Here is a 19,745-nt window from a genome sequence, read left to right on the forward strand (position 1 = left end):
GCTTTTCTGATTAGAATTTCTGGGCCCTTGGGGTAGAAGCCCAGAAGTGGAATTGCTCAGTTCTATAGATACTCAAATCTTCGCTTTTGGAGAAGTCTCCAAATCATATTGTAGGTCTTTTAAATTTATATTATGGTACTTGCCAGTGTGACATGACAAGTTGAATTCATTTTCCCACTTAACAATTGGGTGTGAGCCTTTGCCCCACGTTGCTATAAGCTCTTTGTAAAACTTTCTCTAATACCGGATTACATTTCTAGCCAGTGAGTGGACCATGATTATCTTCGCTCTTATTGTTGGTTGAAAGTGTTCATTACTTTTTGATTTTGTGAATGACTACAAAAAGCAATCATATTTGCAAAGTGTTTTCTGTATTTAGAGTAGTTCCTTTTATACTTGAGATCAGATTATATAATCAAAGGTTATAAATATTTTTAAAGACTCTAGTAATAATGAGGCCTTTGCATCTGTTTTTCCTCACTTATTCTAAAAACCACAATAAACCAGTCTGTTTGCTCTAAATACTAATGTGAATGTTTTTTCATTTGTGTGAATTTGCTTTCTCTGTGGGTGGTGGTGTTGGGGCCATCAGTGCTATGTGCTGGGAGATTCTCTCCTGATCAATGCTCAGGGGATCATGTAGTAGCAGGGTTGAACTGGGGTTGGCCACAGCAAGGCATACGCCTCAGCCCATTGGCTACCACTCCAGACAGGAATTTGGACATGCCTCTCTGGTTGTTATTGTTGAATTTGGTTTTGGGGCCACGCCTGGCAGTGCTCAGGGCTGACCCCTGGCTCTGTGCTCAGGGATCACTCCTGGCAGGACTTGAGGACCTCAGGTGGCGCCAGGGATCAAACCCGGACCAGTGGGGCCAGAGTGATCGTACAGTGGGGAGGGCATTTGCCTTGCACGTGGCCGATATGGGTTCAATTCCCAGCATCCCATATGGTCCCCTGAGCACAGTTAGGAGTGATTCCTGAGTGCAGAGCCAAGAGTAACCCCTGAGCATCGCTGGGTGTGACCAAAAAAGCCCAAACAAACAAACAAAAAACTCAGGTCAGTCGTGTGCTAAGCAAGCATTTAACCCTGTGCTATCTCTGGCCCAGACATGCCTGTTTTTCCATGATGAAAGAGCTCCGGGCAGTGGCCAGAGACTGCCCTGCCCTGTCCTCCCTGGTCCTCAGGGCATCAAAGGAGCTTGTCAGCTCCGAGTGTTGGCGCCTCCCACAGGTCTGGGATTTCTGGGGGCACCTTTGGCTGGTGCTCTGAGGATGCTATGGGGCTCCACTCGGCGGAGTCCAGGTGGTGGCCCAGAGAATCCTGCGGCCTGCTGTGAGTGGGCCGTGTCCAGGGCTGTGTCTGTGCCAGCTGCGGACTTTAGGGGCTGCCAGGTGATACTTGTCCGTAGACGAGTTTGCTCTTCTTGTTTATTGTAACATGGACTAGACCAGCATGCTTGGTACCCGAGTGTGCCCAATGTCCCGTTCTTGTCCTTCCTGCGCTACCCCATGATGGCTTGAGGGGGTCTCATTCAGTTCTCACCTCTGAGGGTATACCAGCGACTCGGCGGGAGCCTTCTCCCCTGGAGGTGGGCCTCAAGTGAAGACCCCTGAATAGAAAGTGTTGTTTGCTGCCCCTGGGTGGGGGTGGCGGTGGGTAGTTTGAGTGTATGGAGGTGGGGGAGGGGGAGAGGAGGAGTTGCTCTGTCCCATTAGGAGGTGACTTTCAGAATCAGTGAGCTTCCCTGCTCTGGGGGTCCCCGCAGAGGGACCTGCCTGTGTATTTGAATCCTGCGCCAGAGTCTCTGGCAGCATCTCACCAAGCAGGTGGGGTGCTCAGTGGCTGAGGGGGTGACAGAAACGACAAATGTCCAGATGCATCAAGTCACTTGCAGACAGCGCCAGCTCTAGGCTCTCCACAGCCGGCTGCGGTGTTGCCGAGGGCGCACATGGGGCAGGGGCCTGCGTCCAGCCACCGGAGCTGTCTCCCCAGGTCCTTCTGGACCCAAGGACTCGGGAGTTCGTCTTGAGTTTGTGGGTTCTGCCATTGGCTGTGATGCGGCTTTCAGAGCCTTGCTTGACCCCCATCGCAGGTGCAGGGCTGTTCTCTGCTCGGAGCAGGAAGCGGCTGGCCCTGTCACTTCCTGACCTCAGCACTAGGTGGCGCGCACAGCCCGGCTGTTGGCAGACCCAGCTCCAGGGAGAGGCAGGGGACCCGCCTTGGGCTCCTGGGCCCTTGGAAGCTGAGCATCAGGAAGCACAGTGGGAATCTGACTTCCTGTTTAGATCAATGAGATTCTGGCCAAATTGGCTTCATTCTCCGTCATTTCCCAGAAAGTCTCAGTTCCTAAGGCTGGTAAGTGGGAACCTGAGCCCTCTGTTCTCCTGCCTCCTCCAAGCCTCCTGGTACTTCCTGGTGGCCTGGAGATCCTTGCTCCTGGGATGTGCCCCGTCCCTCCCCCCCCCCCCCCATAGGGGACCGAGACTCTTGGGTAGTGAATCTGAATGTCCTCAGTATGGCCTGCCTGCAGGCGCACCTCCACCCCATCCCCCATCACTTGCTCTTCTGCACTAGCTGCCCTGCTCTGCCCCAGGACCTTTGCACGGCCACCCCCACCTCCGAGACAGGTTGACCTTGGGTATTCCAGAGGGATCTCTTCCCATCTTTCAGATCACTAAGCAACTTGTCACCACTCCCCCCCTTTTTTGTTTTGTACCACACCAGTGATGCTCGGGCTACTCCTGGCATTTCACTCAGGAATTCACTCTTGGCAGTGCTGGGGGGGGGGGACCACCTAGGGTGGGGGGGAAGGGGGGTTTGAATTCAGGTTGGCGGCATACAAGGCAATGTCCTCCCCGTCATATTCTCACTCTGGCTCATTATCACTCAGACCAATTATCGCCTATTTTTTCTCCTTTGGGCCACACCCTGCGGTGCTCAGGAGTGGTTCCAGGCTGGGGGTGGGCCATGTGACCTGGGGACTGAATCTGAGGTCCTCCATGCAGAGCATGAGCTCCAAGCCTTTGACTCACCTCCTGCCTGCCCCGGCCCCTCCATTTGCAAGAGCTTGTCCCCCCAGCCTGCCACTCTATTTATCTGTTGCATCTGGTTTTCTCCCTAGCACTTCACACGGGCTTTATTTTCCGGGGGGTGGGTGGCACAGGCAGTGCTCAGGGATGACCCTTAGAGGTGCTCGGGCACCCTGTGTGGTGCTGGAATCCTGAACCCCTGAATCCCTGACCCCAACACGGACTTCTTTTATTTATTTATTTATTTCCCTTTTGGGGTCACACCCAGCAATGCTCAGGGGTCACTCCTGGCTCTGCACTCAGGAATTACTCCTGGCAGTGCTCAGGGGACCATATGGAAGGCCGGGGCTCGAACCCGGGTTGGCCGTGTGCAAGGCAAATGCCCTACCCGCTGTGCTATCGCTCCAGCCCCACGGGCTTCTTTTAAATACTGTGTTCTGGATCCTCCTCCTAGAAAGGGCACCCCAGGGCTGGATCCACGGGGACTCCTCTGGTATCTCAGCCTAGCAGTGTGACCGGAACTGCTGAATGATGCTCGGCCCAAACAATGACTTGGTTCTCCTCAGAAACCGGCCCTCTGCAGCACTATGGGGGGTTCGTCGTTGCCAGACCCGGGCTTGGGTGCATGTTGCCGCCGCCTCCTCCCCCACTGCCCTCGAGAGTAAATGGGTGGGTGGGACGCAGACGCTCGGCAGGATCTGGAAGTCGGTGGCAGGGGCCTGAGGAGCGCAGACCCTTTCCTGCTACCTGTCTCTTCCCCTTGCCCCCTGCTGATACACACTGGCTGGGGGGGGGGGGGCGGGACAGAAAGAGTTGTTTCCACGGAGGAGTTGTTTCTGAGGACACACCCCACTCCAGCATGTGTATGTGGGGAGGGAGCGTCACCCAGTTCTTTCCAGATTAGTCTTTGGTCACCTCTTCCACCTGGGTTAGCTCCCTGGCTGGAGCTGTCCAAACTGCACCTTGTCCAGACGGCCGCATTCAAGCAGGGAAAGATGAAAATGGTTGAGGTTCTGGCCTTCTGGAGCCTCGTCCAAAGTTAGTTCCCCAAGGGACAAAAGAAGAAGAAAAACCAGTTCCAAGCTGAAAGAGGGCGGGGACAGGACGGTCGGTCCCAAGACTCAGGTGACCACCGGGTGCTGGTGGGGGTGGTCAGGAGGAGGAGAGGTGCCTAGGACACATGGCTTTTCCATGCCTTTGCAAAGTGAGCCCATTTCCCTGATGGGTACACCAAGGCCCAGCTACTCGGATGGGAGGGCATTCAAGATCACAGCACTGGGAGAGTGGGCTAGGGCATCAGGGTCCATGGGAAGGGCCCTGGCTTTCTTTACCCTACACAAGATCCTTCTGGTCTGGAAGTCAGAGCACCCCTTTGCACCCCCTAGCTCTCACCTGCCCGGCTGCACCACACAGGGAATCCGGACCAAGGCAGCAAGGCTGGATCAGGCACCTCGCGCCTTCTCCAGGCGCTTTGTCCAGACGCCGGGCGGAACTAGCCAGGGAGAGCACGCGGGCGGGGATCGCGGGTGCGGGGCGCAGGGCACAGGTGGGATCGCGGGGCATGGGGCGCGGGGCTCAGCGGAGGACCACGGGGGATAGCGAGGCGCGGGCGCAGCGGGGGTGCGGGCAGCTCCGAGTGGCCCGCGGCCCCCGCCCCCTCGGCTCCCAGCCGCACGCAGCCGCGCACACCCGCACACCTGCAAGCAGCAGCTCCAGGAACAGCCCCGCGGGCCGCGCCAGCTCCGGGCTCCCCACGCCGACCTTGGAGGCACGTCCCGCGGCCCCCTACCCGGAGGGGCCCCGGGAGACGAGAGGGGTCCCCGCGCGCACGGTGAGCGCCCTCCGGGGCTCGGCCGGGCTTTCACGAGTCGGGGGTCCGATGGGGCGGCCGGGCTGAAGCGGGACCTGGCGCCGCCGGCTGCCTCGACATGCTGCCCGCGGGGCGCGCGCGAGCCGGGCAGCCGCAGCTGCGGGTGCAGGGGGCCGCCGCGCCGCTAGGGCCCGCGCAGGTGGTCACCGCCGGCCTCCTGAGCCTGCTCGTCGTCTGGACTCTGCTGGGCAACGCGCTGGTGTGCGCGGCCGTCGTGCGTGGCCGCCAGCTGCGCGCCAAAATCGCCAACGTCTTCATCGCGTCTTTGGCTGTGTCGGATCTCCTCGTGGCGCTGCTGGTCATGCCCTGGAAGGCGGTGGCCGAGGTGGTCGGCTACTGGCCCTTTGGGGCCTTCTACGACGTCTGGATGGCCTTCGACATCATGTGCTGCACCGCGTCCATCCTGAACCTGTGCGTCATCAGCTTGGACCGCCACTGCGCCATCTCCAGCCCCTTCCTCTACCAGCGCAGGATGAGCCGGCGCGTGGCCTGGGTCACAGTGGGCCTGGTCTGGGCCCTGGCGGTCCTGGTGTCCTTCATCCCCGTGCAGCTCCACTGGCACCGTGACCCGGCCGGCTCCTGGCGTGGGCCGGCCGCTCCCAACGGGACAGCCGGGGTGGGCAGCTGCGACTCCAGACTGAACCGCGCCTACGCCATCTCCTCATCGCTCATCAGCTTCTACATCCCCGTGGCCGTCATGCTGGTCACCTACTGTCTCATCTTCCGCATAGCGCGCGCGCAGACCCGCCGCATTGCTGCCCTGGAGCGCGCAGTGCAAGCGCGCTGCCTGGGCGCATCCATGCAGAGTGAGGCCAAGGCCCTGCAGATGCTGTTGGTGATCGTGGGCGTCTTCGTGTGCTGCTGGCTGCCCTTCTTCGTCCTCAACTGCACGGTCCCTTTCTGTAGCGGCGCCGGCTTCCCCTGTGTGGGTGAGACCACCTTCGACGTGTTCGTCTGGTGTGGCTGGGCCAAATCCTCGCTCAACCCCATCATTTACGCCTTCAACGCCGACTTCCGCCGGGTGTTTGCCCAGCTGCTGGGCTGCGGCCGCCTCTGCCCGGGCATGGCCGGGCAGGCGGTGGACCTCGGCCAAGAGCTGACCCCCTGTGGCCAGGTCACTGCCGTCCACCGGGAGATGGCCGCCGCCTGCAGCCAGGTGATCTCCAATGCAGTGAACCCGGGAGAGCCCAAGGGAGTCCCCGGGGAGGAGGAGGAGGAGGAGGAGGAGGAGGAGGAGGAGGAGGAGGAGGAGGAGGAGGAGGAGGAGGAGGGACCTTCTGATCCCTGGTCTGTGTCTCAGGCACCTCTCCAGAGCAGGAGGCTGTGGCCCAGTCAGCTTGGGAGCTGGACTGCCAGGGGGAAATCTCCTTAGATAGAAGACCGCCTTTCACCCCAGGGGGTCTTCACTGAGCCCCTGGTGGAGGTGGACGGGCCTGTGAGCCCCACAGACACCTGTGCATTCCTGCATTCCTGGCCTCTCTGTAGAATCCCGTGTGTGATTTCAAACGTCTTCCCGCATGCTGATGCGTTGGGAGCATCCACAGAATGGTTGTCACCAGCTCAGGGATGCGTTTGCCACGAGCTCAGGTAGTAACACCCTGACCTGGCAGAGAGGGAGCAAAGGGGCTTTTACAGAAGAAGGGGAGATGTTTGGTCCTTAAAAAACAAAAGCAGGGCTGGAGAGATGGAATAGAGGGTAGGGCATTTGCCTTGCACACAGCCGACTCAGGTTCGATTCCCAGCATTCCATAGTCTCCTGAGCACCGCCAGGAGTAACCCCTGTGCATCGCCAGGTATGACCCAAAAAGAAAAAAAAGGCACAAAAAACAAAAGCAGAAACAAAAACCTGGTCCTTAGCCTTTATACAATACGCTCTCCTCTGCCTGTGATGTGTCTTGAGTGTTTGTAGTTCGAAATCCTAATTTACAGCTATGCTCAGGGCTATTGCTGGCTCACTGGTGTCTTGCTTCCCATGTGTGTTTCGAGGTTTCTGCCCTTGGCTCTGGTGCCTAGTGAACACTAGTGACGGATGTGATTGTGGGGGTGGGGAGTCTCCTGGAGACATCTGGTGAGCACCTGCTGCCTGGGCCTGCAACACGCAGTTCTCTTCACGACAGACTGTTCAAAAAGGTGTGACAGGAGCTCCCAATTCAGCTTTTTGGTTTTGTTTTCAAACCTGTACTGGAAACTGTCTTTAGTGCCATACACACACATCAAACATGAACAACTCATGCCAGGATTCTAGCACTTTCTTTCCCATTGGAAACTGCACTTTTAAATAATCTATTAGGAAACCTTTGCTCCATTTCTAGAGACGTACTCTTAGGTGATTGGAAGAGCATATGAAGAAACAATAGCAAGATCTTCCTCAAGTGACCAACCTACAGTGCTTGAGAGCTATGGGACTTTTAATATACCATGATTCTCAGAAGGATTCTGTAAAACCTGTCCTGGTTTTTTTTTTGTTGTAGTTGTTTTCTTTGTTTTTGGGTTACACCTGGTGGTGCTCAGGGGTTACTCCTGGCGCTGCACTCAGGAATGACTCCTGGCAGTGCTCTGGGGACCTTATGGATGCCAGAGATTGAACCAAGGTCAGCCACACTGTACTGTTGTTCTGGCCCCAAGCCTGTCCTGTTTTTAAGTAGGCTCGTACACCAGTGGTGGGGGGAATAAGAGATTGCATTTTAATTGAAATGTAGGAGTCGGAGATGATATTTGAATCCACCTGAAACTGGAAAAATCTGTTGGTTGAGATGCTTAGCAAAAAATCCCTGACTAATTCCAGTCATTTCCCCTCTGTGACCTGCGCTGAGAAGGCATGTTTGATTCCCAAAGCGTTCCAGTCAAAAGCATATCGCCATCAGCTCCAGCGGTGACTATGGTAAATGGAAACAAATGAAGTGTGAATATGTGGTATTTTGCAAGTTCCTACTTTGAAACAGGCTTGTCAAGGACGGTTCAGTCAGTTTTTCTTTAGGGGTGATTTCATTGTCAGTGTACAGACACACCATGTCTCATTTCCTGCAATATGTGCGGTGCCTGGCATATGATTAATAAATATTTGTGGAATAAATCACTATTTCTGGATTGATGAGGTTGGAAATGACTCTTGGCCAGTATCTTAATTTTAATATGTGATTTAATCAAATCAGTGTTAGAGTTGGAGTTTTGTGTTCAGTTTTGACCTCCCATAAACCGAGGCTTGGGTGGTCCATGAAGGGCTATATGAGGGCCCGTGGGAGCACCCTGGTATAGGAGTCAGGAGATGGTTGTGTGACCTCGAGTGGGTCTCTTGGCCTCTCTGGGCCTAGTTGGCTGTCTGCGTTCCATATGGAAAACACAAACTTTTCACACTGTGCTTCCTGGTGCAGATTTAGTTCAGGATGGGGCCCCGGGTGAGGATGTGCTCAGCAAACCCGGGTGCAATGCTGTTTCTCCACACCAGGGGGCGCTACCTGCACCATGTCCCCCTAGTTGTGATTCCATGTTTTCTGGGAGTCCTAGTCAATCTCTCGGGAGACCACAGCTGCAGGAAATGGTTTGAGAAGGTTGAGTTGACCCTGGGTATTTCTCAAGACAGCTACTCTGATGTAACATGAGGTAAAGTTGTAGACTTACAAATTTTTGTGCTTGGGTTTCAGTTATACAATGATCAAATACCCATCCCTCCACCAGTGCCCATTTCCCACCACCACAGATCCCAGTATCCCTCCTACCCCCCATCCCCCCCATCCCACCCCACCTCTGTGGCAGGGCATTCCCTTTTGTTCTCTCTCTCTTATTGGGTGTTGTGGTTTGCAAAAGAGGCAATGGGTGACAATCATGTTTGGTCTATAGTCTACTTTCAGCATGCTTCTCCCATTCTGGGAGGATCCTCCCAACACCTTTTATTTGGTGCTCCCTTCTCTATCTGAGCTCCCTTTTCCCCTAGCATGTGCGGCTGGCCTCCAAGCCATGGAGTAAAATTCCTGGTACTAATCTCGGCCATTCTTGGGTGTTAGTCTCCTATTTTGTTACTTTATGTTTCCCAGATGAATGCAATCTTTCTCTGTCTATCCCTCTCTTTCTGACTCATTTCGCTTAACATGATATTTTCCATGTAGTACCACTTGTATGTAAATGAAATTTCAAAATTTTAACAATTAAATCTGGAGGGATTTCTGCCAAAACCTGCTGGGTTCCAATATTTGTTCCTGAGTCTCTTGGATCATGGCCATTAAGCAGCTTGATCAGGAGCCAGAAAGGCCGTTCTTGGGTGGCGACTTGGGGTCTCATTGGAACGGGGAGGAAAGGGCCAACTCCACCCCCATCCCATGAGGCCCCGTGTGTCTTGTCACTGCGGGCCCAAACCTGACTATCCAGTGGCCTCTGGAGGATGGCGGCCCAGTGGCCGCCAGGGGGGAACAGGTGGAGGGACAGCACCCTTTCCCCCGCTGGGGTGGCCCTGGCGACAGTAACCTACTGTGAGATCTGGACGTATTTCTGCCAAAAGCTGCTGGGTTCCACAATTTGTTTCTGAGTCTCTGGGATCATGGCCATTAAACGGCTTGATCAGGAGCCAGACTGGCTATTTGTTGGCAGTGACTAGGGGTTTCGTTGAGGTGGGAGGGAAAGGACCGGCTCCACACCCATCCTGTGAGGCTTCGCGTGTCTCGTCACTGTGGGCCCAAACCTGACTGTCCAGTGGTCTCTGGAAGATGGTGGCCACTGGGCCACCAGGGGGAACAGGCCAAGGCACGAAACCTATTCCCACCTGGGTTGGCCGAGCACCTGTAACCTACTGCAGGGACTGGATGCATTTCTGCCAAAAGCTGTTGGGTTTCGAGATTTGTTTCTGAGTCTCTGGGATCATGGCTGTTAAGCAGTTCTATCAGGAACCAGAGAGGCCATGCCTCCAATTATATAGCTGAGCTGGAGGTGGTTTGTGGGTGTGTCTCCCACATACCTAACTTTTGGCCATTTACTTTCTTGTTAAACTTTGCCCCAAGTTTTTGGGGTCTGGCCAAAGGCACAGCAGCAATTTTGGGATATCTGGAAGTCTGAAGGTGTCATCAGGCTGCTGATGCACTCGCCTCACAGGTACAGATTGACCTGCTGGCGGCACCATACCCCCATTAATTAATTTTTTTATCTTATTTTATTTTTTTAAATTTTATTTAAAAATTTTTATAAAGTAGTTATTTTTATAAAGTAGTTCACAATATTTGATTATGTTTAATATTCAAACACCAATCCCACCACCATTATACTTTCCCATCACCATATTTCAGAGGTTTCCATCCTGAATCCCAACCTCTTCCCCAAAGCAGACTGAAATAATTTATTTTGTATTGTTTGTTTTGACTAAACCACTAGAAATGATCCAACAATTTTTCCTTAGAGGAAAGTGTGTGAAGATTGTTGTATTTCACCCAAGGCCCATTAAACCCTTCTATAAGAGATCACTAGCATCCCCCAACAGATTTCTGAGCCACGGATGCTGGTGAAGTGAGTGGGGTTGGGGATAGAGGACCCGTGTCAGGAAAAGGACTCAACTCTGAGGTGACGTCTGTCCCACCCTCTTCCTGTCGTTCTTTGAGTACCCCTTTCAGGCAGAGGCATGGCTAAGGGAGATATGGATGGGTTCAACAGTTGTAGCACTGTAGCACTGTCCTTCCGTTGTTCATTGATTTGCTTGAGTGTTCCCAGTAATGTCTCCATTGTGAGACTTGTTGTTACTGTGTTGTTACTGTATTTGGCATATTGAATACACCATAGGTAGCTTGCCAGGCGTTGCTATGCGGGCGAGATACTCTCGGTAGTTTGCCGGGCTCTCCGAGAGGGCCAGAGGAATAGAACCCAGGTCGGTTGGGCTGGCCGCATGCAAGGCAAATGCCCTACCGCTGTGCTATCACTCCAGTCCTAGTTCAACAGCTAGCGATGACAATTCAAACAGAATTTTAGGAGCTGGGCTGGAGTGATAGCACAGCGGATAGGGCGTTTGCCTTGCACGCAGCCAACCTGGGTTCAATTCCCAGCATCCCATATGATCCCCTGAGCACCATCAGGAATAATTCCTGAGTGCAGAGCCAGGAGTAACCCCTGTGCATCGCCAGGTGTGATCCAAAAAGAAAAAAAATGAAGAATTTTAGGAGCTGGAGCGATAGGACAGTGGGTGCTTACCTTACATGTGGCTGGCTCGGGTTCCATCCCCAGGATCCTGTAGGGTCCCCCAAGCACCACCAGGAGTAGTTCCTGAGTGCAGAGTCATGAGTAAGCCTCGAGCAAGCCGGGTTGGCTCAAACACAAAAACAAAAAAAATGTAGTTCTATTTTTTTTATTCCTTTTGTTCTTTTGTGCAAACATGATAAGTAGAATCAGATGTGAGTCTCTCCCTCCCGCCAGTTATTTTATTGGGGTCATTGTGCCTTATCGTGTGTTTTAGTGAATATATATATATATACATATTGTTTATTGCTTCTCATCTTTTTCACTGGAAGTGGACCATCCTCATGGGCGACTGGTAATCTCCCTGCCTTCCGGGTCTCTTGCTCAGGATTGGACCTGAGTTATTTGCAAAGCTCTTCCTCTCAGGACCCCTCCATCCCCACCTTCACAAACCTCTCTCGGAGAAACTTTCTGACACACAGAGTCCAGAAGGCTCAAACTAAGCCCAGTCAAAGCCCTGGGGAGTTTTCGCACAGAGACTCCACAAAGACGTGAGTGTAAAGGGCAAGAGGAAGTGGCCCAAGAGTACCCCCTCTGGCACGTTCCCGCACCCGCCAAGCAGCCAGAGCCGGCTGTTACCTTTGGTCCAGCGCTTGGCCCTAGACTCAGATCCTCAGTGTTGTTCTTCCAGTGTTGTTCTTTGTGCACATTCTGTCATGGAAGCCTTGCCTGGGTTATACGGCATGCCAGGGTCCAGGGGGACTCTGTGGGGTACCTGGCACTGTCCTGGCTGTGCTTCCGGCTGTCCCTCTGGGGACACTGAAACAGCTTGCACCAGGGTGGCGTGGAGGCTGGAGACTTACTCTGTTAGAGCAATTCCAAGTCTTGCTTTGCCAGAGCAGTTACGAGTCACTGGCCGGCACAAGATGGCACTGTGGCTGGTTTGTTCCAGAATCAGAATGAGTCACACCCACCGGCTTCCAAGCCACTGTGTGCTTTCCTTCAGTCTTCCCAAAGTACTTTCAGCTGGAGGAAGCAGTGATTAAAGGCATTCATGTTCTCTTTCCTTTCACTTTCCTTTTTTTTTTTTTTTTGAGAGGGGGCACATCTGGCACAGTTCATGAGTTTTTCCTGGCTTTGCACTCTGAGATCACTCCTGGCAGTGCTCGAGGGACGTTATGGGATGCTGGGGATCGAACCCAGGTTGGCCACATGCAAGGCGAGCACCCTCTCCGCTGCACTCTGGCCCCTCCCTCCTCTTTTCCAAAGCGTGCTGGCTCTTCCACTGCAGTGCCCTCTCTGCCTTCATCTCCTTCCGTGCCCCTGGCAGAGTGTGAATTGGCCTCTGAAGATCTGCCCAGTCCTTCAAGGTCCCTCCCCCTCTCTTCCTGCCCTGCACAGGCAGATGGGATCTCACTGCCATCCATCTTGAAATGGGGGTGGGGGGAAGAAAAGAAAAGAAACCTGAAGGGAAAATGCAAACTGAAAAAAAAAAAACCCACCCAAATAAACCCAAAACCCCCACACCAAACCGAACGATGAGCTCCAATTGGGGAAGAGGGAACATTTTGCTCTTGTTGATGTTTATTTTATTCATGGGGTTGGGCTGCACTCGTCTTGTGCTCAGGGAATCACTGTTATTGGGGCTCAGGGGACTGTATACAGCGCTGGTGACTGAATTGAGGTTGGATGCAAGCGAGGCAAGCGCCCTGCTGGATGGACTGCATCTCTCTGGCCTAAGATGAACCATTTTTTTGAGGTGGTTGGGTTGGTAGTGATGGTTGTACAAACTATGTGAAAATGCTTCATGCCATGACCTTGGCACTTCGAAGTGGTTAAAGGCACAAATTTCCACTCTGAAAAGAAATATGGCGGCCGCATGGGAGCCTTGTGGAGAGCAGGTATGAACCGGGGGTGTGGGGGCGACTAAAACCCCATGGGAAGGGGGGCGTTCCGGCCCATCCTTCACGCCCTACCGAGGTCACCAGTTGCCCCCCACGAGAGGCTCTCCGGCACGGCCACGACTCCAGAGCACAGAAACCAATCTCTTAATTATCTGACTTTCAGTAGAAATACTTCCAAGGTTAATAAGTAAAATAGCAGAAATCCAAAACATTTAATTCTTGAACCCAGCTGTAGAAAGCAAATCATTTCACAACGCTTTTTCAGCATGCCTGATTTGGGTGGGGGGTTAAACTCTAAATAATAATGGTGCATCTTTTATCGAAACAATGAATCTAGTCAAAGTAGATAGAGTGTTAACTAGAATTCATCTGCCTCACAGGCATTGGGAGGGGCGGGAGGTGGGGTTTTATTGGGGTTCTTTGAGGTAAAAAATAAGTATTGGTAAAGGGAAATGTGTTCGATATTTACATGACTGAGACCTAAACCTGAAAGCTTTGTAACTTTTCCCACAGTGATTCAATAAATAAATAAATTATAAAAAAAAGGCACAAATTTTGTGTCATGTTTATTTTATCACAGGTCAATTAAATACTCTAATAACTTAACATAACAGCTTTTGTACCGCCCCCCACTGGATTGTCTAAAGAATGCAAGTCCAATGATGACACAAGAGAAAAATACAGAAAAAGGAACGCCCCTACCCCCCACCAGCCCCCCCCCCCAACACCAGCCACATGTGCTCTCACCACCACCAGGAACTGAGTTTCCCAGCTATGAACTTAGCCCCAGGCTTCTTTCTACCCTCAGTCTCAGACTCAAAATTTTCTCTCCTAATGAAACTGCAATTTTGTTCTCACACCCTGAAAGCATTTTTCCTTCTTGAAATACCACCAACAGTTCCTGTTATCTGCAGGAGTATTGTTCTCAGGTTATTTATTCATTCAACAAATATTTAATGGGCATCTGTTTTTAAGTTCAATGCTCATCTTCCTACAAAATTAAAGAAGGTCACAGTGAAAGTCAAAGACCATATATGGCCTTGAAGTTCCAGTAACCTGCCAGAGTTTCTGCTTCCCCAGGTAGCCACTTTCCTCTGCTATGCCAATTCCTGATGTGTTTTAGGTAATGGGCAACTCGGCTTATGCCCCTCTAAATTTTACAGTACACCTTTCACTCTTTTCTTCCCCATTTTCATTGAGGTATCATGATTTACAATACTGTTAATGAGGGACCAGAGATACAGTACAGAGGGGAAGATGCTTCCCTTGCACATGGCTGACCTGGGTTGGATTCCTGGTATCCCATATGGTCCCCTGATTACCGCCAGGAGTGCAGATGTGCCCGAATTTCAGATCCCCGGTTGTGGAGAGACTCAGTCCACACACAATAATGCAAAAGCAAAGGAACTTAATTACTAGCTTGAGCCAGCACTAGCTCGAGCTAGGGTCCAAGTCTCATCCAACACAGTGGAGTCTTGACAAGGACCCCGACTCCAAATCACAAGCGGTTTATGTGGGGTTCAGAGTTAAGAAGCAATTTAGATACGCCTATTTTAGCTATTACAACAGTGGTTAGCAATTAGACAATGGTTAGTAAGTTTTTTTTTTCTTTTGGGGTCATACCCGGCGATGCACAGGGGTTACTCCTGGTTCTGCACTCAGGAATTACCCCTGGCGGTGCTCAGGGGACCATATGGGATGCTGGGAATCGAACCCGGGTCGCCACCTGCAAGGCAAACGCCCTACCTGCTGTGCTATTGCTCTAGCCCCATGGTTAGTAAGTTTCTTAGAAACTTAGTAAGTTTCTTAGAAACTTACTAAGAGGAGGGTACAGTGACCCCTCATGACTGGCCAGACCCAACTGCCCAATTCCTTATCTAGGCACATTACTCTGCTGGGATTTTACCAGAAACTGCAGTTCTGCTTCAGGGAAACAGAAACTGAGGCCTACCCGAGACTTACCGTTGGCTGCAGCTTCTCATGGCATCAGTTTCGCCCTCGCACAGAGCCGGGAGTAAACCCTGAGCATCACTGGGTGTGGCACAAGAACAAACGAAAATACAGTTAATGGTAGTTTCATGCTGACCTCCCCTGCCCAGAGCCAAGGCCACGCCCTTCTCCCTGCCCCCCCACTCCCCACCCTGTCCCCCTGGTAGCATATTTTTGGCCCATTCTAGATAATTCTAGATTTCGAGGGATGTTTCAACATCTCTGGATTTGAACTTGTCTTTCTGGAAAATGGATGCTGTGGCCAGTGGCAGCGACCTGACCTGGGGCTGGGGTGGCTGATGAAGGACCGAGGATGCCATCCTGTTTTCCGGGGACCAGCCTGCCCAGTGGAGGGAGGTGTTGGGGACTTGCCACACACCCAGGGCCCTTGAGGTCTACTGGAGGATGTGTGGGCGAATCTGTCCATGAAAATGATAAATATATAAGCAAAAGGAGGAGGACAGGCCAGAGAGATCATGTGACAGGCCAGATGCTTCCCTTGCCAGCAGCCCCCATCTGGGGTTTGATTGCTGGCGTTGACGCTGAAAGACAGGAACCGTCGTCTGTCCTCATCCATGCTGCTGTTTGTCCGTCTTTCCTCTCATGCTGGCCCTCTGTGCACTGAGGAGTTGGGTGGGTGGCTCTGTTATTTACCGTCTGGTAATTAAAGTTTATCTTTTCTCAAGCTAATCTCACCTGTATCCATTGATTCTTTGCAGTCTCTGACGAGACGGCCTAGGCGGCTGCAGATCTAATATCTGTTGCTAGTGATTAGGCGTGTGAGGAGCCGCCAGGAACCGAGCAGAGCAGGCAGACACGGGGAACTGCTCCGTGCGTCTCTGCCTGGCCCTCAATGCCTGCCTCCTGCCCTGCACTGGCCACATTCTGACTTCTGAGGGATACAGAGGCAGTGGGTTCAGGGTGGGGCAGAGGTGCTGTTTTTGTCTTTTTGTTTATGTTTCTGGGTCCCATCCAGCAGTGCTCAGGGCTTACTCCTGGCTCTGTGCTCAGGGACCACTTCTGGCTGGACATGGGGGCCATATGAGGTGCTGGGGATGGAACTCGGTCAACTGCGTGCAAAGAAAGCACCTTACCCACCTGATGGCCTCTCTGGCCTGACCTCCTTTTATCTATTACAGTTTCATTGACATCACATTCCAAGAGAAGATATAGAAGTTCCAGGCGGGCAGCACGGAGACCAACAATGTCCTAAGCGACCAACTGTCCCATCCCTCCCCTGCGTGTCCCCTCTGTCTAGATTCCACAGTAAGGTCTTCCCTCTGCAGCTTGAGGCCCGGCAGCTACCTTCTGGGGGCACCACACCCACGCGGGCATCTCAATGCAGGCAGGAAGGCAGTGCTAGTTTCTAGCCGGCTTTGCCTGCCCTCACCTTGGGAGGTACTGCATCTACCTGGTGAATGAGGCAGGAGAAACACCTTCCTGAGCTCCCCCCATGCACAGCCTGAGGCCAATCCCAGCACTGGATATTTAGATGCCATTTGGGTTTCAGAGGGGGTTGCCCAAAAGCCAAGGCATTGACCAGTTTTATGATGACCCAGAGTGTCACCCAGGGCTGGTGGGGAGGGGGGATAGGAGTGGCATCCTGGCTTGGGAGAACTCTGAGTTATGTGTGGGGGTTCATGTCATGGGGCTCTGAGTGGTCGGAGTTCAGATTCCGGGTGAGTCCTTATTGCTGGGTATGCCTGTGAGGGTGGCCTGGATGGGATCAGCACGGAACAGAGTGACAGCACTGAGACCCAGGTTCTCCCAAAGGGGCAGGCACTGCCCAACGCAGACTGCCAGAGGAGAGGAGACTGGGTCCCAGCACAGCAGCTGGCCGGAAGCCATGCATGTGTCCCCGATGCCCTTTGCCCATGCCCCGGGGACTTGCACCCTCCATGCCCCTGGCTCTTGGGCCCCCACGCTTGAACGGCAGCTCTTGCCCTTGGTTCTCCTTGTGCCCAGGCCTCTGACGATGCTGGGTCTCTGGGTGGGCGCCAGAGCAACCTTCCCAGCCCCACAAGCACACACGCACTTGTTTCTCCTAGTGAACCAGGTGTCAGAATGATTATACGATTGCCTCAAAATTAATGATATGGGTGAGAGTACACCTCTCCAGCTCCTGAAGAGATGCTGGCCATGCCCACACTTTCAGGGAAACCATGGGAAGACTGGACCCAGGAGACACTCACTCCCACACTGTGGACCTCACTGACCATGGGCCATGCCTTCTCTCCGGCACGTGCCAGACACCACGAGCCACTAACCACCCTCTTCCCACCAAGCCTAGGCTTCAACTCAGAATCATTCATAACAATGGTTTCTCACTGGAAGTGTTTCCCATTGAGGAGGTCACGTCTGACATCCTCCTCACATGTGGATTGTCTCTGTGTCCTCTGGGAGCACATCCAGATTCTGATGTCTGGACCATTTCAGGACGGAAGCCCCTCGGGGCCAGCCCTGCAAAGCCAATCCTGGACGATGCCGGGCTGTCCCAGGTCCACCCACTCCTGCCCCCAGAGCTGAGATACATCAGGCAGAGGCCGGGTTTGACAACAGGCATTTATTTGGAGGTGCAGAGGCCTGGATGCCGAATCTAAACACCAGCATCCAGAATGAAGGTCCTCTGCGGCCCTGGGCCAGCTGAAGACTGCGTGGACTGGAGCGGGACTGGAACTCAGCCTGCAAGTTCCGGCCTCCATTCCCCTCTGAGAAATTTGTCAGGGGCTAGGGATTTGCTCGCGGAGGCTGGCATCCATCCACCCGTGCCAAGACAGCTGGGTTTTCCTAGACAGGGGCTTCCCGGCCACTTCCAGAAGACTTGCAGGGTGGGGGCCGGGGCTTCTCTCCTCAAGACCGAAAGGTTGTGGGGTCAGACAGATGAGCAAAGGCTTGTTTTAAACACGCAATGAGACTCGAGTGCCCGGCTTCAGTGTACGCCCCCATGCCAGGAAATCTTGGGGTCCTGGCGGCACACCGTTTAGACAACCCTGTTCTTGGCATAGTTCTCCAGAGCCAGGGAGGGGCCTGGCTCTGACCTCCCGGCTGTCTTGTTGTTGGTGACCCCAGCGTCTGTGTTCTCCTTGGGGGGCTGCACCTTGCACCTTCTGGCAAATGCCTGGCTGATTTCAGTCTGGGTTCTGTTCTTGGTTTCGGGCAGGACGAAAAAGAAATAGATGGCGCCTGCAAGGCAGATGGTGGCGAAGACCAGAAAGCAGTAGGTGCCCAGACTTTGCTGTGGAAAGGCAGAGAGAAGAGTTAGACACAGACCGAAGGGGCTCGGAAACTGTCTCCTTCCTCTCTCCATGTTTCTGGCTAAAACTTCACATGGGCGGTGGGATCGCTACAAAACAGCGACTCATGGAAGCCTGCGCAGAATATGGTCCGCGAGCACAAAGAGGTCTCTCAACCCTCGCCAAGAGGAGGACCTCAGTCTTCATTAAAAAAAAAAAGAAAAAACTGACACGGGTGGTGGAGCGATAGTATAGCAGGTGCAGCATCTGCCTTGCACGCACCAACCCGGGTTGATCCCTGACATCCCAGAGGGTCCCCAAGTACTGCCAGGAGTGATTCCTGAGTCCAGAGCCAGGAGTGATCCCTGACCATCACCAGTTGTGACTCAAAAACCCAAATAAATGAACTATTGGGGGTGTGCCGGAGGGGGGTGGGTAAGACCCCTCTCTGTCCCAAGGGACCCAGTCCCCACAGCCAAAAACCTCCAGAATTCACCCACCACCATGCTCACAGCGGCTTTCCACACGCTTGGGCCGAGTCTCACCCGCAAGTGAAACTATACCTTACCTTATACAACTCTTATCTTACACCACCCATACTCCAAGAGTACCATCCCACATTTGATGAGGTTTAAAGTAAGAAGCAACCAATCTTAGAGGGAAATAGATTTTTTTTACAGATATATTTATAAGCACACAAGGCTCAATCTTTAACATGTTAGTGATCTCTTAGAGAAGGGCTTAATAGCCCTACAACAATCTTCACACTCTTTCCTCTAAGGAAACAACTACAACTTCTTTGTAGCATTTTCAGTGACTTTTCATAACAAACAATACAAAATAAATTATTTCGGATTTGTTTTGGGGCAGGGGTCAGGGTTCAGGATGGAAACATCTGAAATACTGTGATGGGAAGGTGTAATGGTGATGAGATTGGTGTTCAAATATTAAATGTAATCAAATATTGTGAACTACTTTCACTGTCCACTGTCACTGTCCTCCCGTTGTTCATCGATTTTCTCGAGTGGGCCCAGTAACATCTCCATTGTGAGACTTATTATTACTGTGTTTGGCATATCGAGTACGTCACGGGGGGCTTGCCAGGCTCTGCCGTGCGGGCGAGATCCTCTCGGTAGCCTGCCGGGCTCTCCGAGAGGGGCGGAGGAATCAAACTCGGGTCAGCCATGTTGGCTGCGTGCAAGGCAGACGCCCTACCCGCTGTGCTATGAAATAAAAAATAAATTAAAAAACAAACAAACAAAAACTTGGCGTTTGAAGTCTACTAATCAGTCCGCCTGAAACTTAAAACAAGGCAAAAGGAAACAAAATCAACAAACTCTTAGATTATGAAAATAGAATGGTGGTGGCCAGAGGGAAGGAGGTGGGGCGGTGGTCAGTCAGAGGGTGGGAGCAGACTCCTGCAGGCTGGGGCCGCGATGCGCAGTGTTGTCAGGACACTGCGTGGCTGGAACGGATGATGTCATAAACTGACATCGCTCCTGTAAGAAACATGAGTCACCCCGAAAGCAGAGCAGGCTGAGCTTGTGCTTATGTTCACTATGGGGTGATCCC

The 19,745-nt window shown here is 52.7% G+C and overlaps 2 protein-coding genes across 2 annotated transcripts in view; one reads left to right on the plus strand and one right to left on the minus strand.

Moving 5' to 3' along the window:
* Positions 1-4,958: 4,958 nt before the first annotated feature.
* Positions 4,959-6,310, plus strand: DRD5 (dopamine receptor D5). The gene is given in 3 exon segments (XM_056132703.1): positions 4,959-6,095; positions 6,153-6,189; positions 6,192-6,310. Coding segments are annotated over 3 exon segments (1,293 nt in total).
* An 11,193-nt stretch (positions 6,311-17,503) lies between these two features.
* The window catches only part of SLC2A9 (solute carrier family 2 member 9), a 55,788-nt gene continuing 53,546 nt past the window's right edge, over positions 17,504-19,745 (minus strand). Inside the window, exon 12 of the mRNA XM_056132962.1 lies at positions 17,504-18,175. Coding sequence (XP_055988937.1) covers positions 17,921-18,175 — 255 coding nt within the window. The 3' untranslated portion in view covers positions 17,504-17,920. The remainder of the gene's footprint in view (positions 18,176-19,745) is intronic.

The sequence above is a fragment of the Sorex fumeus genome, unplaced genomic scaffold, assembly GCF_029834395.1.
Source record: "Sorex fumeus unplaced genomic scaffold, SorFum_2.1 ptg000095l, whole genome shotgun sequence".
In the NCBI taxonomy this organism is placed as follows: Eukaryota; Metazoa; Chordata; class Mammalia; order Eulipotyphla; family Soricidae; genus Sorex; species Sorex fumeus.